Source organism: Oncorhynchus mykiss, chromosome 16, assembly GCF_013265735.2.
Source record: "Oncorhynchus mykiss isolate Arlee chromosome 16, USDA_OmykA_1.1, whole genome shotgun sequence".
Classification (NCBI taxonomy): Eukaryota; Metazoa; Chordata; class Actinopteri; order Salmoniformes; family Salmonidae; genus Oncorhynchus; species Oncorhynchus mykiss.
The window spans coordinates 59,932,457-59,953,241 of NC_048580.1; the positions used below are offsets into that span (position 1 = coordinate 59,932,457).

Genomic DNA, 20,785 nt, shown 5'->3' on the forward strand with positions numbered 1-20,785 from the left:
TTACCCTGCTGCCAGGGTTCTTCACTAAAATAATGTTACCTACGTACAGTGCTGAGCAAAGGTTATTTTCAAGCTTTTGGATGTGGAAAAGATTTAAATGGAAAGTGAGATATTTATTGTAAGGTTGTTCCTCATGAACAGCACACAGCCTCATGAACAGCACACAGCCTCATGAACAATACATTTAATTCACACTTTAAAACAATTAGATTGCTATTTAATCTTGAGTTATGCTTCATCTGGAAGCGCTTTTGTCACGAGGTTGTGATACGTGTGGCATGTTGCACTGCATGTCCCCTTTAAAATGACCGTCACATCAATTTAACGCGGCATCTGAAGAGGGTAATCTCGCGTTAGCAACACGCCGCAGTAGAACGCCATCTGATTGGACGAAAGGGGTGTAGTTGTAAGATGGCGCCCAGTGAAATCTGACTGCAAAATAAAAGGGAAAATAAGACAAAATAGCAAGAAACCGTGAAAAATCCAAGTCTAAAAGATCACTGAGACAATTTGTATCTCTTATGCACAAGAAAAACGCTGCTGCTGGCTTGTGGAGCTGCATTTCTGGGCGGATAGAGAGTGGATTTGGTCGGCCTGGGAGAAGAGAGGTAACAGTAAAGCCAGGCAGGGAGGAGAGGAGCGAGCTGTACTGTTACTGAATTTAACACGTTTTATACTGACGTTCTATTCGCCACATTATCTATTTTGTGCTTTCATTAACATGGCGTATTTGATTTGCTCAAGACCTGCATATTCTGTTTGTTTAGTAGGCCGGTAGGGAGGAGGGGACTCCACGGGAACGAGCAAAATACCGTAGTCCGCTAACGTCAGTTAGCTTGTAACGTTAACTAGCTACAGTAGATTTACAGCACCCGTATTTCGCCTTTAGCAACAGTAGTTCATTTACACTTGGCATTTGTTCAGTATCAATGACAATATGAACAATTACTTAATTCAAACCCAGTCAAATGTGAGATTGTTTCATCTTCGTTCGGTGTTCTCGCAACCGACCTGCTCGAGCGAAGAACCAGGACAAGACCTACCTGGTGAGCGCACGCCCTGACCTCGACTGTCACTGAACAGTTTTCATTGTTCCGACTTCCGAGTGGATTATTTAATTCCTCTGAGTTGATACAACGCTTTTGCAGCACCCCCCGAATCCCGATACCCCATGCTAGCAGAATTAACATTTAGCTTCTGTCAGATGTAAACATTCCTGCCTTCAACCTCTATCATAGTCCTGTCCGGACAGAACGGAGTCTAAGGCCACCTAATACCGATTGGTAGTGATTGAACGGCCACAAAAGTTACCCCCTTGTCTGTCAGCAAATATTATTTTCCTAAAACGTTAATTTCCGTCCAAAATTAAAGCTATTTTTTTGTTGTAGTTGTCTGTAGTGTACCACAACCCTATTTACATATTCATTGTAACTTATACTCATTGTAACCTTTGTCCAAATATGTGAAAACGGAACGTTTCTATGATCTGTGATAAAAACATAAGGTCCTAAAAAATGCTTCTCTGACATCACAGGGTAGGATTAAAAGTAAGAAACTGATTTTCAAAACCTGCAACAACATATTTTTCTTGCTCCCCACATCAACTTATATCTCAGTTTGAAAAGCAGTTGTTTTTTTAAATGTTTTGGCATTTGATGTTTTCGGGTAGAACTTTTTAACTTGATTTATTTCTATAATATGTAGAAATGTGCTTTTTTTTGCATATTTTGAGGTTGCCCTTTAAGCCTTCATGACAGTAAGTAGATTACTGCAGGTTTAAGGTAAATAACTGACGTGTCTTGTCTATGACAAACACAGGCACCCCATCCTATCCCCTGTAGAAGAGTAGTGTTGGGCTGTGATGAATAACATGGAGGGTTCGGGGGGCTCGTTTGAGGATCTGGTGAGGCTGAAGGCCCGCAGTGTCCCCCAGCATCGGATGAAGGAGTTCCTGGAGTCCCTGGCCAACAAGGGCCCCGAGGCACTGCAGGAGTTCAATCATCAGAGCGGTGCTACCGCCACAACCACTACCACCACTACGGTGTACCAGCAGGGAGCAAACTGCATATACACAGACAACACCGAGGTGGCTGGGTCACTGCTGGAACTGGCCTGTCCGGTAAGAGACAGAGTGAGGAAAAGAGAATGTTGAGTTTGTGAAAGACGAGATGGATTTGGTGACATGATCCATATTATAATAAAACCACCCTGTGCTCTACCTTCAGCAACAGCAGGTACAGGTGTCCCAGCAACAGGTGATGGCATCACAGCAGCAGCTCTCACCAAATATGACCACAGCCATGCACCAAGGCCAAGACATAATACAGGTATAATCATCTACTCTTTTTGTCTTTCTCGCTCTGTCCCTGCCACTCTCCTAAAAATGAGTGCCAATTATTGCTGAGAGCCTATGACTATCCTGGTTAACTGAAATGTATATGTCTCCTGTAGGTGCAGATCGGGGGGCAACATCAGGGCCAAGTGGTTGGGGTGGGGGGCCAGGTGCTGCAGCTGCCCTCCTCCTCCAATCAACAGCTACAGGGGGTCACCACAGCCCAGCTAATACAGTCCGGGGACCTCACAGAAGAACAGCACCAACAGGTAAACACACATTCCAGTTGGTGTACACATATACTTTACGGATAATGTATTTTAACATCTCTCCCTCACAGCTGCAGGCCCAGTTGATGGCAGCGGTGGCGGGTGGTCAACAGATCCAGATACAGACGGTGGGAGCTCTCTCCCCCTCACAGCAGCAGGGCTCTCCCCGGGGAAACACCATCCAGACCACCTCCCCCCTCCAGCCAGCCAAGAAGCGTAAGGTGGACATGCCCATCACAGTGTCCTACGCCCTGCCTGGTCAGCAGCTGGCCACTGTGCTAGCAATCCCCCAGGGTCAGGGACAGCAGCAGAGCTACGTATCTCTGAGGCCAGACGTGTTGACTGTAGATAGCAGCCACCTGTACAGTGCTACAGGTACCATCACCAGCCCCACTGGAGAGACCTGGACCATCCCAGTCTACTCTGCCCCGCCAGGGTCACGTGATCAGGGCAGTGTCACACACATCGCCATCCCCCAGGAAGCATACAGCGCTGTGCAGGTTGGTGGGGGGACTACAACGACAATGGCACACACTACGCCAACGCAAGTTACGATCGGCTCGAGTCATGCAGTTTCCACGATGACGGGATCGTCGGTGGGTCATGAAGAAGTGCAATACCAGACAGTGGCGGCCAACTCTCTATTCCCGGCCCAGTTCATGCACGGGAACATCCACATCCCTGTGGCAGTGCAAGGGTACGGCAACACCACGCAGTCGCTCATCTGGGACCCCCAGCAGCAGGTGCTGCACACACAGGGAGGGGTGCAGGTCCAGGACACACAGCAACTACAGGTCACTTTATTCAGTAGCTACAGATTATAATTCTACAAGCCCCAAACATCTATATCAAGATTGATATAATTTATAATCCTGATTTAATTTCTGTTTAGAGGTCTTAACTTGAATGACCTGGTCTCTTGCTGCATTTGTTTTGCATACTGATAGCCCTGGTGTGTCTGCGCAGGGTCAGACCATGGCAGTAGCAGAGATGGAGGGCCAGGGGCATACAGAGATGATGCTTCCCTGTTCTCTGAAGCCTGAGGAGGGGCTTGACGTGTGGAAGCTCTGGGCCCAGAGGAAGAACGCCGAGCTGGACAAGGACGAGATCAACAAACTAGCTCCCATTGGCCGTAAGTACACTCACACTCACCTTTTTTTGTCGGACAGTATGTCTACCCCCTCGCTAGCCAGCTCCCCATTGACTGTTTATACTTGTGTGTGTGTGTAGGCCGGCAGGCACTGAGGTTCCAGGAGGACCTGGTGTCGTGTGCGGTTGCTGAGCTCAGTGTGGGGCTGTCTCACATGTGCCAGGAGGCCCGAGGGCTGGAGGGAGAGACTTATGGGGCTGACGTTCTCTATTACGTCTTCCTCTGCATACAGAAGGTGCCCCACACACACACAGGAATATAGTAACTATAATGGAAGCTACTGCATATTTTCTAACTATCGTTTTACTATCTTTCCTGTCTTTCTCTGTAGTATCTGGTTGATAATGGTCGTGTGGATGACGTGTTTTCAGACCCATACTACGGGCGCTTCTCCCAGTGTCTGCATCGGATACTGGAGCCATGGAGGCCAAGCGTCCATCCACTAGGTAAGAACAGAAATCGGTATAGTCCATTAGAGCCCAACCATACACATTGTACATATCACCTGTATGAATTAGTGATGAATAAAACATGTCAGGTGTTTCATGTTTTTTGCTGTTTTATGACTTCCTGGCCCAGGTTACCTCATCGCCAGTCAGGTGACAGAGGAGATGCTGTGGGAGTGTAAACAGCTGGGTGCCCATTCCCCTGCAACGCTACTGACTACGCTGATGTTCTTCAACACCAAGTGAGTAAGTTACACACACACACACACACACACAATGCATGTATCTAACACCTCTTTGTCCCCCCTAGGTACTTCCAGCTGAAGACTGTGGAGCAGCATCTGAAGCTGGCCTTCTCCAAGGTCCTGAGACACACCAGGAAGAGCCCCAACAACCCCAAAGACAAGTGCACCAGCATCCGCTACCTGAAGCCTGTTGGCCAGCACCAGATAGGACAGAAAGGTGAGTGGTCACCCAGCCCCAGGACAGGAGAACCAGGGGTCAAATACTGTACATGGCTCTTTGTGACATGCAGAAACTTGGTGGTAACCTCTAACCCCTCTCCCGTAGTGACAGATGACATGTATGCAGAGCAGTTGGAGCACCCAGAGAACCCTCTGCGCTGCCCCATCAAACTCTATGACTTCTACCTCTTCAAATGGTGAGTTGAGGGACAAGGAGTAAGGGTGTGAAGGAAACAGTTGAAGGGTACATAATGCCTCTGAATCTAGCCTGATATTTGTAGAACACTAATATACAACTAGGGGTGTGAACGTTAAATTTTTTTAAACTAAATTTTATCATTAACATTAAGAAAATCCCTAACGAATGAAATTTAAATCACAATTCAGTTATCACAAAACTACCAATAACAGGTCCCGATCATCGTCGTAATGGGATTTATTATATATTTTTTTTACCTACCTAACGCAACAATGCTGTGACGTTAAAAGGGGATATGCTTCTTTCAAATGATTTGTGACGGATATAAAGTGCTCCGCACGTAATCGTCCTTAACAGTTGGAAAAGTGCTGATTAAAGAAATGATTGCAGCCATTGCCAATGACCTATTTGAGTTGTAATTTGCTAAATGCAAGCACCATTTGAGCCATGACTCGCACTGCTGAAACAGGTGCATCTTTCTCATCAATATCATTGTTCGACATTTACTCCCGTTTCAACATGGTGTTATTTACTTTATAATGGGAGTTGGGGCATAAATTTAGCAGCATTAGAATGCTAAAATTCTTCTCCTTATAATCAGTAGATGGAAGGCCCTAAAAATTGTCAAGATTCCAGCCACGCAAGTCAGACTGTTCTCTCTGCTACCGCACGGCAAACGGTGCCGATGCACCAATTCTGGTGCAACAGGACAGTGAACAGCGTCTATCCCCAAGCCATAAGACTGCTAAATAGTTAACCAAATAGCTACCCGGACTACTGCGGTAGTACTTCATTGCCCCTAGCAGTCATACCACGCAGTAGGATTTCCCATTATATTTTATAATGGAAAACTGATAAATGGCAGTTAACATGGACTTTTTTTTCCCATTTGTCACATAATACTAACCTCTCTCTCTCCTTCTCTCTCTCAGTCCACAGAGTGCTAAAGGCCGCAACGACGCCTTCTACCTGAACCCTGAACCCGTGGTGGCGCCCAACAGCCCCCTGTGGTACTCCACCCAGCCAATCAACAGAGAGCAGATGGAGCACATCCTCGCTCGCTGCCTTATCGTGAGAGAGATCCAGGAAGCTGTTGCCAACATACACTAGCAGGACTGGAGGAGGGGAATGACCATTGACTTAGACATCGCATCATTATGGCGTCGGTGAGAGCATGGGCAGGGCCATTGAGGCCATCTCTATTTTGAAGTAGTACATTTTCTTCTTCTTCTATGAGTTGGCAAACGAACTGAAAGGGTTCCTACTGCCACCCGGAGTGTGGTGTTTGAACAGTATAAAGCCAAGGTTGTAAAGCGATTTACTGCCAACTGCAGTTATGGAATGTTTATTCACGAGTAGGCCTATAATTCATTGGTCCATCCCTCCTGACGGCTCAAAAATAATTGTAACTTCACACATTATCCAAGGGATTGTGATAATTTTCTGGTAAAAACATTAGTTTGCTCCCCTTATCTTAATTTGCTCCGTGGCAAGGTGGCCAAGTGTAGGGTCGTCACTAGTTAACACAGCCACAAAGTCATAAACCCTTTCTATTTCAACATGATCTTAAAATCTGATTTTAAACCCAACTCTCACCTTAACCACACTGCTAACCTTAGCCTATCCTTACGGTAAAAAAATAAGCTACTTTTTGTTTTCATGTTTCATGTATGTATGATATAGCCAATGTTGACTTTGTGACTGTTTTTATCTAGTGGAAACTCAAGTGTAGGCTACAGAGAAAAGCTGTTTGTTTTTCTCAGATGACTCTCAATTAGGAAGAACTTTGCAGCAGATGTTTCTGATTTAATAAATATTGCCATGTTGGTGGGTGATAACATTTAAATAAAGCCCAGCCCCGAAGTGAAACAGGGTGAAAATAATTTGCACGTCACCTCATAGAAAAAGGCATGTAAGCCTCATGGAAACGTCCGAAGTTACACATTTGGATTTGTCACTTCAAGCCCAAATATCATACTTTGACTGAAACGATGATTTATTGATTCACATCGTTGTGCAACGTCATGGGTAAGCTCTGGCAATTGTCTTTCACCCCGAAAAAGTGGATTTCTATTGGTGTGGGCGTTTTAAATGTATGTATGTATATGTTAATTGTCTGTGTATAGCAGGATTTCCCAACCCTCTCCTCAGGGACGAACAAATGTTTCAGATGTTTGTTGTAGCCTTAAACTGGCACACCTGATTCAATTAGTCTGCTAATCATCAACTCCTTGACTAATTTAATCAGTTGTACGAGTTTCTGGCTAAAATCAAAAGTTGAAACTTCTGGTGGTCCCTGAGAAGAGGGTTGGGAAGTACTAGTGTATAGTGCATGCAGTGTACAAAACATTAGCAACACCTTCCTAATATTGAGTAGCATTCTACAGGGATGCTGGCCCATGTTGACTCCAATGCTTCCCATTATTTTGTCAAGTTGGCTAGATTTCCTTGATACACATGGGAAACTGTTGAGCATGGAAAAACCCAGCAGCGTTGCAGATCTTGACACATTCAAACTCATGTGCCTGGCACCATACTGCCCTACACTGTTCAAAGGCACTAAAATCTGTTTTGCCCAATGACCCTCAATGGCACACAATCCATGTCTTAAGGCTTATAAATCCTTCGTTAACCGGTCTGTTTCTACACTGATTTGAAGTGGATGTAACAGGTGACATCAATAAGGGATCGTAGCTGTCACCTGGATTCAGCTGGTCAGTCTGTCATGGAAAGAGCGGGTGTTCCTAAAGTTTTGTACACTGCACTACAGAGAATACCGCTTGCGAGCCTTAGGTTGCGTTTACACAGACAGCCCAATTAGATTATATACGATGTTGTTGTTTTTTCACGAATAGTTTTTTTTTTGTCCGACCAGATCAGCTCTTTTGCCAATTATTGGGCAGAACATCAGAATACGGCTGCCTTTGTAAACTCAGCCTTAGATACAACCTTTCCATCAAATATTTTTGCCAAAGGAAGTAGTTGCAGGTTAATGCGTCATGAGTCTTGTCCTGTAGGCTAACTTTGTTTTCCCCTTAGATAGGCCAGCTGCAGTCAAAATTGGCTATATTGTCATAATTTAATTTTTTGGGGTCTAATTTGAGTGTTGTGGTTAGGTTAAAAATCAGATGTTATGCCTTTGTGGTTGTGCCAGCGAGTAACCACTGCAGAGCTGCATCCAGAACAAGATTCATTATGAAAAACTAACGTGATTTTTTTTTTTTTTTCTCCATTTAAGCATTACTGTGGTAATTATTTTCTGTTCACCAACAGACTGAGGGATATGCATTTCTCCTGTTTTATTCTGTAAAATACATGTTTTTTTATGTTGCTGTTAACTAGACACTGCTGCTTCTTTGTCATTGTCATGAGTACCCCCTCTTTGTTGCATTTCCTCTTTCTTAATAGTTTTCCTGATCTCATTGTTGCCCAGCTGTGAACAGGTGTGTGTATATATGGACTCACCTGCAGGTTCACAACCAGGATGGGCTTTACTCTTTTGTTTTCCTCTCCTTCTCTGTGTGATACTGGACTGAACAGACCTGTGATGACCTTACTGAACTGTCTGGAGGCACAGTGAACTGACTGAATGGTGCTCGGGCTGTTGTGGCCCCTAATGGATTATGGCAGGCAGTGAATGAAAGTGTTTCACATAAACTTGTCATAAGAACAGACTTTTTCTTTCTGTTAAATGTTTTGCTACGTTGTGAGCTTCTGAATGTGACCCAGGCTTACAGTCATTGTTGACTATTAAACCACTTTCTTACATGGACCTCATCCATAGAGCAAGATGGAGGACTCCTCTTTGCATCTGTGCCATTATGGCAATCTCCATTTTGAAATAGTCCATTTGGACATGACTCCAACATTTGGACATGACTCCAACAGAGTCAACAGCCAATGAAGTTGGAGGTCCCACCCAGTTGACTACATTAAAATGGTGGAAGCTCTCTGATTCTGCCTATGTTAATACAGCCTGTTAGCCCCTAGGTCTTTGTTATTCTCTGACCTCAATACAGTGCATTACAGCCTGCAGCTACCGTAGGAGGGAGTCTAACAGCATTAATAGTACTTGATAAAGTAGTACACTTGGTAGCATGTGTATTATACGTCATAAAACCAGGAGTTTTCCCTGGCCAGGATATAGGGTCTGATAACTCCTGGCTCTAATTAGTGGCCTGAGCAGGAAAAACTCCTGGCCCCAGTGTACTGTTCATGATGAATGAAACAGATGTGGCTTTTCATCTACTGTTCTGTTTATTTTCAATATTTCAAGGTCTACTTTATGTCAGAGCCTTATGGAGAATGACAGTGCCAAACATTACCTTTTGTGCAGTGATTCACCACGTGTTTGTGTTTTTCTCTGGAGATAACGTGAACAATAGTGCTTAGTTTCTGGACAAAGTAGTTTAATGTTTTTCATATAATTTTCCTAATGTAAATCAAGGGTCTAAATTGTGGTAGAGGCTGTTTTTCACCGAGAAGATGAACAAGCAGTGAGAGACACATTTAACAATGTTGTACTACATCGTACAAATCTTGTTCCAGCACACTACTATGCATTTCAACATTGCTGCAACCTTATACATAGGGACAATCGTGGTTTTGCAGTCAGGCATTCATGAGAATAGATGCGTCTCAGCACCATTTGTGATCAAGTACATATCTCCCCCATTACCTCAGGCCTTAGTTCTTCATGGTTGGTAATCCAGTCTGGAGGAACAGGTTCAACCGGAGAGGCATGTTCCTCCGTATGTCTGCCGGACTGATCCAGGAAGTAGATGGATCCGTTGTTTCGGCTGCCTCCTTTGTGTGTTTTGTCACACACATACAGTCATCTCATAGGGCAAGTCCCCTTCCCACTCAGTCAAAGACCTTGTTATATGTAATCACACAACGTACAGTAGTCCCTAGGTCGGGACATCTTCCCTCAACCCAGGTGTGTTGGAGAGGTATAAATCAGCCCATTCCCACTTGGCAAAGTTTGGATGTGTGGTTTCACTTGTAGATACATGTTTGTGTGTACTATTGTTTGGTCAGACAGAGTTAGCCCCTCCAGGTGTGTGACTGAGTGAAGATGAGGGTGTGGCTATAGATTGGTGTGTAAATGCGGATTAAGGTGTTGGGTGTGTGTGCATTTGTGCGATTAGTCCTCAGTGTGTTTTTGTGGATTAATATGAATAGAGGGGGGCAGCAGTCTTCTTAGCAAGTTCCTAGGGTTGAGCAGCTGTTGCACGGAGCTCTGGGTTTGTGGTTGGGTTTGGACTGGATGGGGTGTGTGCTGTTGCCGCCTGCGCCTCCCCCTCGACGGGTTTCCCTGACCTGATCGCCTTGAGGTGGTGAAGGGGTGATCCTGCCCCTGATCAACATGAGCAGGGCCAGCATGACTCTGTACTCTGCTGAGATATTGAGAGTTCTGATAGCCAGCTGAATCAAATAGCACAGTGTAATATGATACTGTCTGTTTCAATAGACATTGTTAACATCTGAAACATTAACATTTGCAAAAAAGATAATACTTGAGTGTTTGCTTTGTGTTCTCACCTTAGAGGTCCCACACTCCCTCCACTCAGCCAGTGCATTAGACACTGATGAACCAGTATATACTGCTCCTGGGTACATTCAGTGAGGGAACACAATATTGAGAACATTCTGCAGCTAATGAAGATGACATGAACATTGTGACAAGCTGAGCTCTTGACCTGGGGGGGTCTTAGACTAACTTGCCAGCAGAGAGGAGCCTTCAGCTGCCCTATCCTTTTCTGAGGGGTTATATAGCCTCACATTGTACTAGTAGGTCATCAGGAACCATTATCACAACTTAATAAACGGGGAGGCTAGAGACAAACTACTTTCAATGCGGCATCAAAATAAGTTTGTCTCCAGGCCTTCAGTGTAACAAGGATCCTAATGAATCACTGTCCTGGGGCAGGGTTTCTATCTATGGGGTTGCACATTTGTGTTTATATCCCAACACAACTGATTCAGCTAATCATCAATATTCTCAGTAGTTGTGGACTGACCAGGTTCTGGACCATCATGACTCTGTGCCGTCTCAGGTCCTGCACGGCGGCTCTAACATCAGGCATGATGCCACGCACACACAGCTGCATCAGCCATAGCAGAGCGACAAACGTCCCAGACCGCCCCACACCTGCACTGAGAGAGATACCAGCAGCATTTAAGAGGTGTAATCGACACAGAGAGATACAAACAGCATTTAAAAGAGGTGTAATCGGCACACATGCTTTATATAGAGATATTGTCTCAACTGAGATACAGATATCTGCAAATATTAAGGAACCACCACAATGACTATGATTGAAATGTTTTACAGTGATGGAAATGTGACTCTGGCATTCAGCTATTTTCAATTAATAAACAAAAAAAGACAGTGCTGCACACTGTATACTTGCAAATGTAAAATTGTATTAATGTTTCTGTCACAGAAATATCAAGGCCAAAAATCTAAGTAGAGGTTAATAAATAATGACACAGAAAACAAAAAGTGTGAGAGTTTGCCAGCTAGGTGAGTTTGGGTGAGAGGTCATACCTGCAGTGTACCACTGCAGGCCCCAGAAGGGGTAGAGTGTCCAGATGCTGCCTCACATACTCAGTGAAAGCACAGAGAGAGGAGAGGTCGTTGGGTACACCCTGGTCTGGCCAGGCAGTGTAGTAGTAGTGTGTTACTGTCCTCTCTACGGGAAAACCGTGCTGAAACGACACACACTATCAGCACAACCACACTACCAGAACAACCACACACACACCAGACAAACTCACTATCTGTACCACTCAGACACACAATTAATCTTGGAAATAGCCTACATCTGTTGACCAGTGGCTGAAACTAATAGTCTTTGTTACAATAAAATAGGACAACTAGGAAATGACAGGACCTAGGCCTCACCTGTCGTAAGTGAATGGTGGTGATGAAATAATCTGGACGCCGTTTACGAGACACTGTGGTAACCTGGACCATTCCGTACGACACCGTCCCTTGCTCCATTGGCCAGTACTCATCACACAGCACCTGGAGAAACACAGTCAACACGTTGTCTAACTAATAAAAAGTATAGACACTACTGTGTGCACAGCAGGAAATGTGACACTATGACAAATTCATGGTAGATACACCAACTCTGTGCAGCACCCACATCAACAGGGGCAAGAATATGCTTACGAAGACTTTTCCATAACTTCATGGGTGGCAACGAGGGCAATATAAAACCAGAAGAACTATGCAAGTTTACGGGTCAAACTTGATGCTGTGAATGTAGTCAACATGTTACCCATGAACGCTTAATACATTTGAGAATTGTTCAGTGTCCCATCACCATCAAATCCCTCACTCACCATGTCCTTCTGTTTCAGGGCGGTCACCATGACGATGATCCTAACGTTCTGCTCCCATACCATCCTCCAGAAGTCAGCGATAGTGCTGCGCAAAGGACCCTGGGTACAAATGAAGTCTCGCTCCGTACATCCACCCTGAGGAGCAGACAGACAGACCGCAGACGTGATGAATGAATGGACAGACAGACATACAGCGACAGACGGACAGACAGAGTACTCACAGGGACATAACTAGCGTTGATATAATCTGAGTGTAGCTGGGAGTCTAGCAGGGACAGCCTCACTCGACTGTGGTCATCTGAAACCACAGGGACCATTAATCAAAGTGATCAGAAAATGGGAAGCATTTCCACACATGGGATAGATGTGAAGATAATGTTTGTGCTTAGATACAGCAGGTCATATTATCATGGTAATAAACTATTACTCAGAGGTAGCATGTGGTGGTGCCCTGATATGGTATGTACCATAATACTCACAAGGCAGTATGTAGGGGTATCTGTTCTTCTCTCTGTTGGCCTCCAGGTTTCCAGCCCTGGTAGTGAACTCTTTACCAACATCATTCAGCTCCTGAACAATGAAAAAACAGCAACTGAAGGGACACTATGAAAGTGGGACTTTACTGCCACAGCAGACACTGCACAAAGTCTCCAAGGCTCAATAGTCTGATGTTTCTCAACTCCAGTCCTCCAGGACCCCCAACAGTACACATTTTTGTTGTGGCCCTGGACAAACTCACCTGATTCAACTCATTGAGGGCTTGATGATTAGTTAACAAGTTGAATCAGGTGTGCTTGTCTGGGGCTACAACAAAAATGTGTGTTGGGGATACTGGAGTTTGGAAACACTTCTGGATTACAGAGCCAGGGTATTACTCAATAGAAGACTGGTTGAGATTGGTTTACCTCAAACTTCTGCCAGAAACCACTGTTGTCCTTGGCAGTGAGTGATTGACAGCGCAGATGGAATTCCTGTAGTATATGTGCCCGTGAGAACACCCGTACCCTATATGTAAATATGGCAACAATACTCAGTCAATCAACACTCTTTAAACAACTCTTTAAATTGAGCTCCAATTTTACTCAGTGGCATTTTTCCAAGTGACTACACCCAGAATGTTTTTAATGCCATCATTCCATTAGACTTGAGGAAGCAACAATAGGCTAAAACAGTTCTAACAGCATTCAATCAGCCAATCAATAGTTACTTTTCTCTTCAATACCATTTCAACAAAGACTCAAGTTATTCAATCCAGTCGCTCAATGACATTCAAAGTTCCTCACCTCATGTTTTGTTACAGGTGCAGAGATTAGGCTTTAAGCTTCCTCTGGTAACCAATAACAGGAGTATGTAGCATAGAGGGGTTCAGACTTGTGGGGTTTTGTTGCGTAGTTGTAGAACAACAGACCAGATGATTGCAGTGCCCAATCCTGGATGAGAGGCTTCTGCATCACTGATCATGTGGAAGAAATAGCAAAGCCTCTGTGATTACTATGCCTTGGTCAAAATGGTCAAAAAAAAGTGTAACTTGAATGTAGAACTAAGCTGAAGTTACTGACCCTTCCCTCGCTAGTTAGAGGAATTTGGCTCACCAAAAAGACCATGTCACACCAAACACAAACACACAACAAATACTTTCATAAAAACATACAAATGTACAGATGTGCATTAATATAGAAAACAAATGTTGGGCGGCACCGGAAGCCTAACATTCTTACACAAGATGGTTTGAATTTGTTCAAGGAGCTCAAAGGCAGTAAGAATGTCTCATATTACACCATTAAAAAAAAAAAATATATATATATATATATATATATATATATATATATAAAATTAACACTATAGAACAAAGTCAAATATAGCCTACAGAATAAGGTTGCAGAATAAACTGCTAGCACCCAAAACATTTTCTGTTGAACACTGTCTGACACAAACAAAAGACGCATTCATCACCAACCTGAGAACACTAGAAAAACCTACACCAACAGGTCTACAACACAAAACAAGTGTACAGCCCAGAAGGGGTGAGCAACACCAACGTATTATTTCTTATTTTACTATTACCTTTGTAAGTGTTCCTTTAAGTAAGAAAGAGTTTAGAGAGCAACCAGGGACTCCCTTCCTTCGATGTGTTCTATCTTGTCAAGTTACCTTACCCCAGTTATCCGAACCACCACATTTTCTTTCTCTCTCGCTCTCTCTCTCTGAAAGTGGCAGGGAGAGAGGGGTGGGTTGAGACAGAGACTAAAGGGGCGGAGAGAAAGAAACAAATACTTAAGGAAGGTATGTGGCCGTGGATAATGTGTTTATTTGATATTCTTTAAGACGATGTATTGTAATACTGCCACATTTAATCCCACTCGTTGCTCATGAATGGTACCTATAAAATGTAATAATACTTCAAATCCTGCTAGGTAACCTGTCTTTACCACTCCTACACAGTAGACTTGAAAAACAGATACCACTGGTCTTAGCAATATTCTTATTAATTATATACTTATATCACTTATGCAAATACTAAAACAACGTCTAAGAATTCTTACAAGAAAGACATTATGTATTGCTGCTGTGAAATGCAGTTCATTTTAGTTTCATATGGGGAACATTGTTTATTGAGACCATGAATAGAAGGAGAGGGTCATTAGTCCATAGAATTAGCATTCATTCTAGAAATCCAAATTCTAGGTAGTCAAGGTTACAGCATCCCAATGATTTTCAATTGTGCATCTCATTCTAGCAGAGAAAGTGACCATGGCATGACTAGATACAATTAAGACATTTATAATTGTATCTTTATTTAACTAGGCAAGTCAGTTAAGAACAAATTCTTATTTACAATGACGGCCTAGGAACGGGGGGTAGAAGGACAGATTTGAGGGATTTGATCATGCAACCTTTCGATTACTAGTCCAACGCTCTAACCACTAGGCTACGCTGCCACCCCAATGAGTGCCTAATGATAATTTCCCCAAGGTTTGTTGGTGGTTTCTGCTTATAACCCGTGCTCTTCCAACCTCGAGCTCATAATGGATCACGAGAAAAAGAGCAAAAGGTCATACAAGCCACAGCCTTGCGGAGGAGGTATTGAGTTACCGGTATACCTAGGATTATTGCAATGACCTATTTCCTCATGGTTTGACAAGGATGTCCAATACAATCAAAAGCATTCAAGATAAATGTTAATGATTTGTGTTTGATATGTCAGTAGTTACCAGTGTTAACAGGATTCCTGAATGTCTCAAATTGAACAAACTGAAGATGGTAAAAATGTCAGTAGTGAATGTCAGCAGGTACACTGCATTACCAAAAGTATATGGAACAACTGCTTGTCGAACATCTCATTCCAAAATCATGTGCATTAATATGGAGTTGGTCCCCCTTTGCTGCTATAACAGCCTCCACTCTTCTGGGAAGGCTTCTACTAGATGTTGGAACATTGCTGCAGGGACTTGCTTCCATTCAACCACAAGAGCATTAGTGAGGTCGGGAACTGATGTTGGACAATTAGGCCTGGCTCGCAGTAGGCATTCCAATTTATCCCAAAGGTGTTCGATGGGGTTGAGGTCAGGGCTCTGTGCAGGCCAGTCAAGTTCTTCCACACCGATTTTGACAATCCTTTTCTGTTTGGACCTCGCTTTGTTCACAGGGGCATTATCATGCTTAAACAGGAAAGGGCCTTTCCCAAACTATTGCCACAAAGTTGGAAACACAGAATCATCTAAAATGTATGGTGTAGCGTTAAGATTTCCTTTCACTGGAACTAAGTGGCCTAGCCCAAACCATGAAACACAGTCCCATACCATCATTCCTCCTCCACCAAACTTTACAGTTGGCACTATGCATTGGGGCAGGTAGTGTTCTCCTGGCATCCACCAAACCGAAATTCGTCTGTCAGACTGCCAGATGGTGAAGAGTGATTCATCACTCCAGAGAATGTGTTTCCACTGCTCCAGGGTCCAATAGCAGCAAGCTTTACACCACTCCAGTCGACACTTGGCATTGTGCATTGTGATCTTAGGCTTGTGTGCGGCTGCTCGGCCATGGAAACACATTTTATGAAGCTCCTGACGAACAGTTATTGCGCTGATGTTGCTTCCAGAGGCAGTTAGTGAGTGTTACAACTGAGGACAGACAAGTTTTATGCGTTACGTGCTTCAGTACTCGGCTGTCCCGTTCTGTGAGCTTGTGCGGCCAATCACTTCGCAGCTGAGCTGTTGTTGCTCCTAGACTTTCCACTTCACAATAACAGCACTTACAGTTGACCGGGGCAGCTCTAGCAGTGCAGAAATGTGACAAACTGACTTGTTGGAAAGGTGGCATCCTAGGATGGTGCCACATTGAAAGTCACTGAGCTCTTCAGTAAGGCCATTCCATTGCCAATGTTTGTCTATGGAGATTGCATGACCGTGTGCTCGATTTATATACACCTGTCAGCATTAAGTGTGGCTAAAATAGCCAAATCCACTCATTTGAAGGGGTGTCCACATACACTATATATACAAAAGTATCTCCCCTATTGCATCATAGTATAGTAAGTGCTGTGCACATAAATCGAGACTTTGTGAGGTGTTTTTTTTTCTTCACCTTTATTTAACCAGGTAGGCCAGTTGTGAACAAGTTGCGACTGCCTATGTTCTTCCAGCCTCAGTTACAAATTAAGTCAAATAGGTAGATTCAACAGTGCCAACAATGTCAAAGAAACACACTGATTAATAATCAGATTAATAACCATTTATTACACTCAACATTGCATCATCAGACAAATGATCTACAGTAAGAGCTCACAGTGTGTTACATGTTGCAACAGGTTGACTCATAACAACACTTGTGTTCCACTGCCTAGAGAGCATTAAGGGCAGTGAGGAAAAGTAAAGGTCCTCTGGGGAAGGGGCCATCCTCCCAACCTGCCTAGAAGATAATATATGTCATTTGGCAGACGTTTTTATCCAAAGCGATTTACAGTCACGCATGCATATACAGTTGAAGTCGGAAGTTTACATACACTTAGGTTGGAGTCATTATCATTACAACTCGTTTTTCAACCACTCCACACATTTCTAGATATCAAACTATAGTTTTGGCGGTTAGGACATCTACTTTGTGCATGACACTAGTAATTAATCCAACAACTGTTTACAGACAGATTACTTCACTGTCTCACAATTCCAGTGGGTCAGAAATGTACATACACAAAGTTGACTGTGCCTTTAAACAAAAAAATATGTCATGGCTTTAGAAGCTTCTGATAGGCTAATTGACATAATTTGTGTCAATTGGAGGTGCACCTGTGGATGTATTTCAAGGCCTACCTTCAAACTGCCTCTGCTTGACATCATGGGAAAATGAAAAGAAATCAACCAAGACTTCGGAAATAATTGTGTAGACCTCCACAAGTCTACTTCATCCTTGGGAGCAATTTCCAAACGCCTGAAGGTATCACATTCATCTGTACAAACAATTGTACGCAAGTATAAACACCATGGGACCACGCAGCCATCATACCGCTCAGGAAGGAGACGCGTTCTGTCTCCTAGAAATGAATGTACTTTGGTGTGAAAAGTGCAAATCAATCCCAGAACAACAACAAAGGACCTTGTGAAGATGCTGGAGGAAACAAGTACAAATTATCTATATCCACAGTAAAAACGAGTCCTATATCGACATAACCTGACAGGCCGCTCAGCAAAGAAGAAGCCACTACTCCAAAACCGCCACAAAAAAGCCAGACAATGGTTTGCAACTGCACATGAGGACGAAGATCGTACTTCTAGGAGAAATATCCTTTGGTCTGATGAAACAAATATAGAACTGTTTGGCCATAATGACCATCGTTATGTTTGGAGGAAAAAGGGAATGCTTGCAAGCCGACGAACACCATCCCAACCGTGATGCACGGGGGTGGCAGCATCATGTTGTGGGGGTGCTTCGCTGCAAGAGGGACTGGTGCACTTCACAAAATAGATGGCATCATGAGATAGGAATATTATGTGGATATATTGAAGCAACATCTCAAGACATCAGTCAGGAAGTTAAAGCTTGGTCGCAAATGGCTCTGTCCATATGGAAATGACCCCAAGCATACTTCTAAAGTTGTGGCGAAATGGTTTAAGGACAACAAAGTCAAGGTATTGGAGTGGCCATCACAACGCCCTGACCTCAATCCCATAGAAAATTTGTGGGCAGAACTGAAAAAGCATGTTCGAGCAAGGAGGCCTACAAACCTGACTCAGTTACACCAGCTCTGTCAAGAGGAATGTGCCAGAATTCACCCAACTTATTGTAGGAAGCTTGTGGAAGGCTACCCGAAACGTTTGACCCAAGTTAAACAATTTAAAGGCAATGCTACCAAATACTAATTGAGTGTATGTAAACTTCTGACCCACTGGGAATGTGATGAAATAAATAAAAGCTGAAATCCTAACTGACCTAAAACAGGGAATTTTTACTAGGATTAAATGTCAGGAATTGTGAAAAACTGAGTTTAAATGTATTTGGCTAAGGTGTATGTAAACTTCCGACTTCAACTGTAAATAGTTATCGTTCTCCCAATCTGTGAACACACACAACCTCTGTTATTATTGCGCACTTACCCTGACTTTTTATTGTCTTCTGGCTTACTTTCCACCATTTCCTCCTTCTGCTGCACCTGACTGTCTTTCTCCTCCTTCGCTTGATTATTGTAGTGTCTGATATCTAGATGTCCAGGTTGTTAAAGGTGTACATACGGTCTCTTATACTTCCGCCTCATAAACATAATCTTGTTTCCTAACTACGTTTCAGTTATAGTTTCACAAACATATTCCCTTTACATAACTCAACTCCATTTATCATCAAGTCCGCATCATCACCCACCTGTTGGGCCTCTCCTGCCTCTCCCTGGAAGAGCTTCCTGCCGACTGCTGTCAGGTGGGTGATGGGGGCCAGACGGAAGCTGTGGCGGAAATGGAGGTACTCTGGCTGTGATGCTGTACTAACCAGCGGAGAAAGGCCGGTCCGGGCAGACAGTGACATCTGGACTGTTCTCCTTCCGTGGAGGTCCTGGAGAATGTTGTTGATCATGACCACAGAATCCCTATCTTGTCCAGTATCTCCTCAGTATGTCTCTGATACACCAACTCCAAGCCTTAAAGCAGGCCCTAAACATCTTCTGGTCCTGGGCTTCCCTATTTCTGTTCTGCTCAAAGTCGTTCTTCATATCTCGCTCAATATCAGCCATCATCAAGCACATCTGCATCTTCACCTCCTTCTGTAGCCGTGGTGCCAGGATAACACCCTCGCCCTCAACGTGATCAAGACAAAGGAGATGATTGTGGACTACAGGAAAAGGAGGGCCGAGCACGCCCTCATTCACATCGACTGGGCTGTAGTGGAGCAGGTTTAGAGCTTCAAGTTCCTTGGTCTCCACATCACCAATGAACTATCATGATCCAAACACACCAAGACAGTTGTGAAAATGGCACGACAAAGTCTATTCCCCCTCACGAGACTGAAGAGATTTGGCATTGTTCCTCAGATCCTCAAGTTCTACAGCTGCACCATCGAGCAGAATCACCGCCTGGTATGGCAACTGCTCAGCCTCCGACCACAAGGCACCACAGAGGGTAGTGCACACAGCCCAGTACATCACTGGGGCCAAGCTTCCTGCCATCCAGGTCTTATATACTAGGAGATGTCAGAGGAAGGCCCTAAAAATGGTCAAAGATTCCAGCCACCCTAGTCATAGATTCTCTGCTACCGCACAGCAAGCAATACCGGAGCACCAACTCTAGGTCCAAACGGCTTCTTAACAGCTTCTACCCCCAATCCATAAGACTCCTGAACAGCTAATCTGCTAGGCTGCTGGGGTTTTCATGCTCAACAGTTTCCCATGTGCATAGCCACGGGACGCAGCGGTGCTGCAGGACCCCCTGATTAATCTGAAAAATAGCAGTTATTACAGCCTTGAGTATTCTTGGGTATGACGCTACAAGCTTGGCACACCTGTATTTTGGGAGTTTCTCCCATTCTTCCTGCAGATCATCTAAAGCTCTGTGAGGTTGGATGGTTAGCATCGCTTCACAGCTGTTTTCAGTTCTTTCCAGAGATGTTCAAACGGGTTCAAGTCCGACATCTGTCTGGGCCGTTCAAGGACATTGAGACTTGTCTGGAAGCCACTCATGGGTTGTCTTGGCTGTGTGCTTAGGGTGGTTGTCCTTTTGGAAGGTGAACCTTCACCCCAGTCTGAGGTCCTGAGCGCTCTGGAGCAGGTTTTCATCAAGGATCTCTCTGTACTTTGCTCCATTTATCTTTCCTCAGATCCTGACTGTGCATGATGCTGCCACCACCATGCTTCACCGTAGGGATGGTGCCAGGTTTCCTCGAGACGTGACGCTTGGCATTCAGACCAAAGAGTTCAACTTGGCTTTATCAGACCAGAGAATCTTGTTTCTCATGGTCTGAGAGTCCTTTAAGTGCCTTTTGGCAAATTTCAAGCGGACTGTCATGTGCTTTTTTCTGAGGAGTGGCTTCCGTCTGGCAAGTCTACCATAAAGTCCTGAATGGTGGAGAGCTGCAGAGATGGTTGTCCTTC

General features: G+C 44.1%; 2 protein-coding genes across 13 annotated transcripts; one reads left to right on the plus strand and one right to left on the minus strand.

Moving 5' to 3' along the window:
• Positions 1-368: 368 nt before the first annotated feature.
• Positions 369-12,652, plus strand: LOC110492459 (glutamine-rich protein 1). 7 transcript variants are annotated; one of them, XR_002469010.2, is made up of 13 exons: positions 369-608; positions 1,819-2,119; positions 2,226-2,327; positions 2,452-2,601; positions 2,673-3,395; positions 3,568-3,733; positions 3,832-3,986; positions 4,083-4,197; positions 4,325-4,439; positions 4,508-4,659; positions 4,768-4,858; positions 5,793-6,026; positions 12,235-12,652. XR_002469010.2 is itself a non-coding variant. In XM_021566792.2 (12 exons), exons 2-12 carry the CDS (start codon positions 1,862-1,864, stop codon positions 5,968-5,970), a joined length of 2,205 nt encoding a protein of 734 aa, XP_021422467.2. In that variant the 5' UTR covers positions 369-608; positions 1,819-1,861; the 3' UTR covers positions 5,971-8,630. The 7 variants fall into 7 exon arrangements, 6 of the variants coding, with proteins under 6 accessions (XP_021422467.2, XP_021422471.2, XP_021422470.2 ...); XM_021566792.2 differs by lacking the exon at positions 12,235-12,652 and having other exon boundaries at positions 5,793-8,630; XM_021566796.2 differs by lacking the exon at positions 12,235-12,652 and having other exon boundaries at positions 4,774-4,858; positions 5,793-8,630.
• Positions 9,249-14,428, minus strand: LOC110492460 (receptor-type tyrosine-protein phosphatase V). Of its 6 annotated transcripts, none has more exons than XM_021566802.2 (11): positions 14,281-14,428; positions 13,500-13,669; positions 13,122-13,221; positions 12,696-12,786; positions 12,438-12,514; positions 12,217-12,351; positions 11,771-11,893; positions 11,414-11,574; positions 10,884-11,019; positions 10,405-10,472; positions 9,249-10,256 (listed from the first exon to the last, which is right to left on the minus strand). In XM_021566802.2, exons 2-11 carry the CDS (start codon positions 13,502-13,504, stop codon positions 10,007-10,009), a joined length of 1,146 nt encoding a protein of 381 aa, XP_021422477.2. In that variant the 5' UTR covers positions 13,505-13,669; positions 14,281-14,428; the 3' UTR covers positions 9,249-10,006. The 6 variants fall into 6 exon arrangements, with proteins under 6 accessions (XP_021422477.2, XP_021422475.2, XP_021422473.2 ...); XM_021566800.2 differs by having other exon boundaries at positions 11,414-11,589; XM_021566798.2 differs by having other exon boundaries at positions 9,249-10,259; positions 11,414-11,589.
• Positions 14,429-20,785: the final 6,357 nt, after the last annotated feature.

What these genes read in the sequence shown, in the direction of transcription:
- LOC110492459 (XM_021566792.2), top strand. Translation starts at nt 1,862, where the DNA reads ATGAATAACATGGAGGGTTCGGGGGGCTCGTTTGAGGATCTGGTGAGG. An exon ending in TGCTGGAACTGGCCTGTCCG is followed by an intron (nt 2,120 to 2,225) that starts GTAAGAGACAGA and finishes CTCTACCTTCAG; the next exon opens with CAACAGCAGGTACAGGTGTC. An exon ending in CAAACTAGCTCCCATTGGCC is followed by an intron (nt 3,734 to 3,831) that starts GTAAGTACACTC and finishes GTGTGTGTGTAG; the next exon opens with GCCGGCAGGCACTGAGGTTC.
- LOC110492460 (XM_021566798.2), bottom strand. An exon ending in ATACCCCTACATACTGCCTT is followed by an intron (nt 12,515 to 12,695) that starts GTGAGTATTATG and finishes CTGTGGTTTCAG; the next exon opens with ATGACCACAGTCGAGTGAGG. An exon ending in CCACCATTCACTTACGACAG is followed by an intron (nt 11,590 to 11,770) that starts GTGAGGCCTAGG and finishes TTGTGCTGATAG; the next exon opens with TGTGTGTCGTTTCAGCACGG.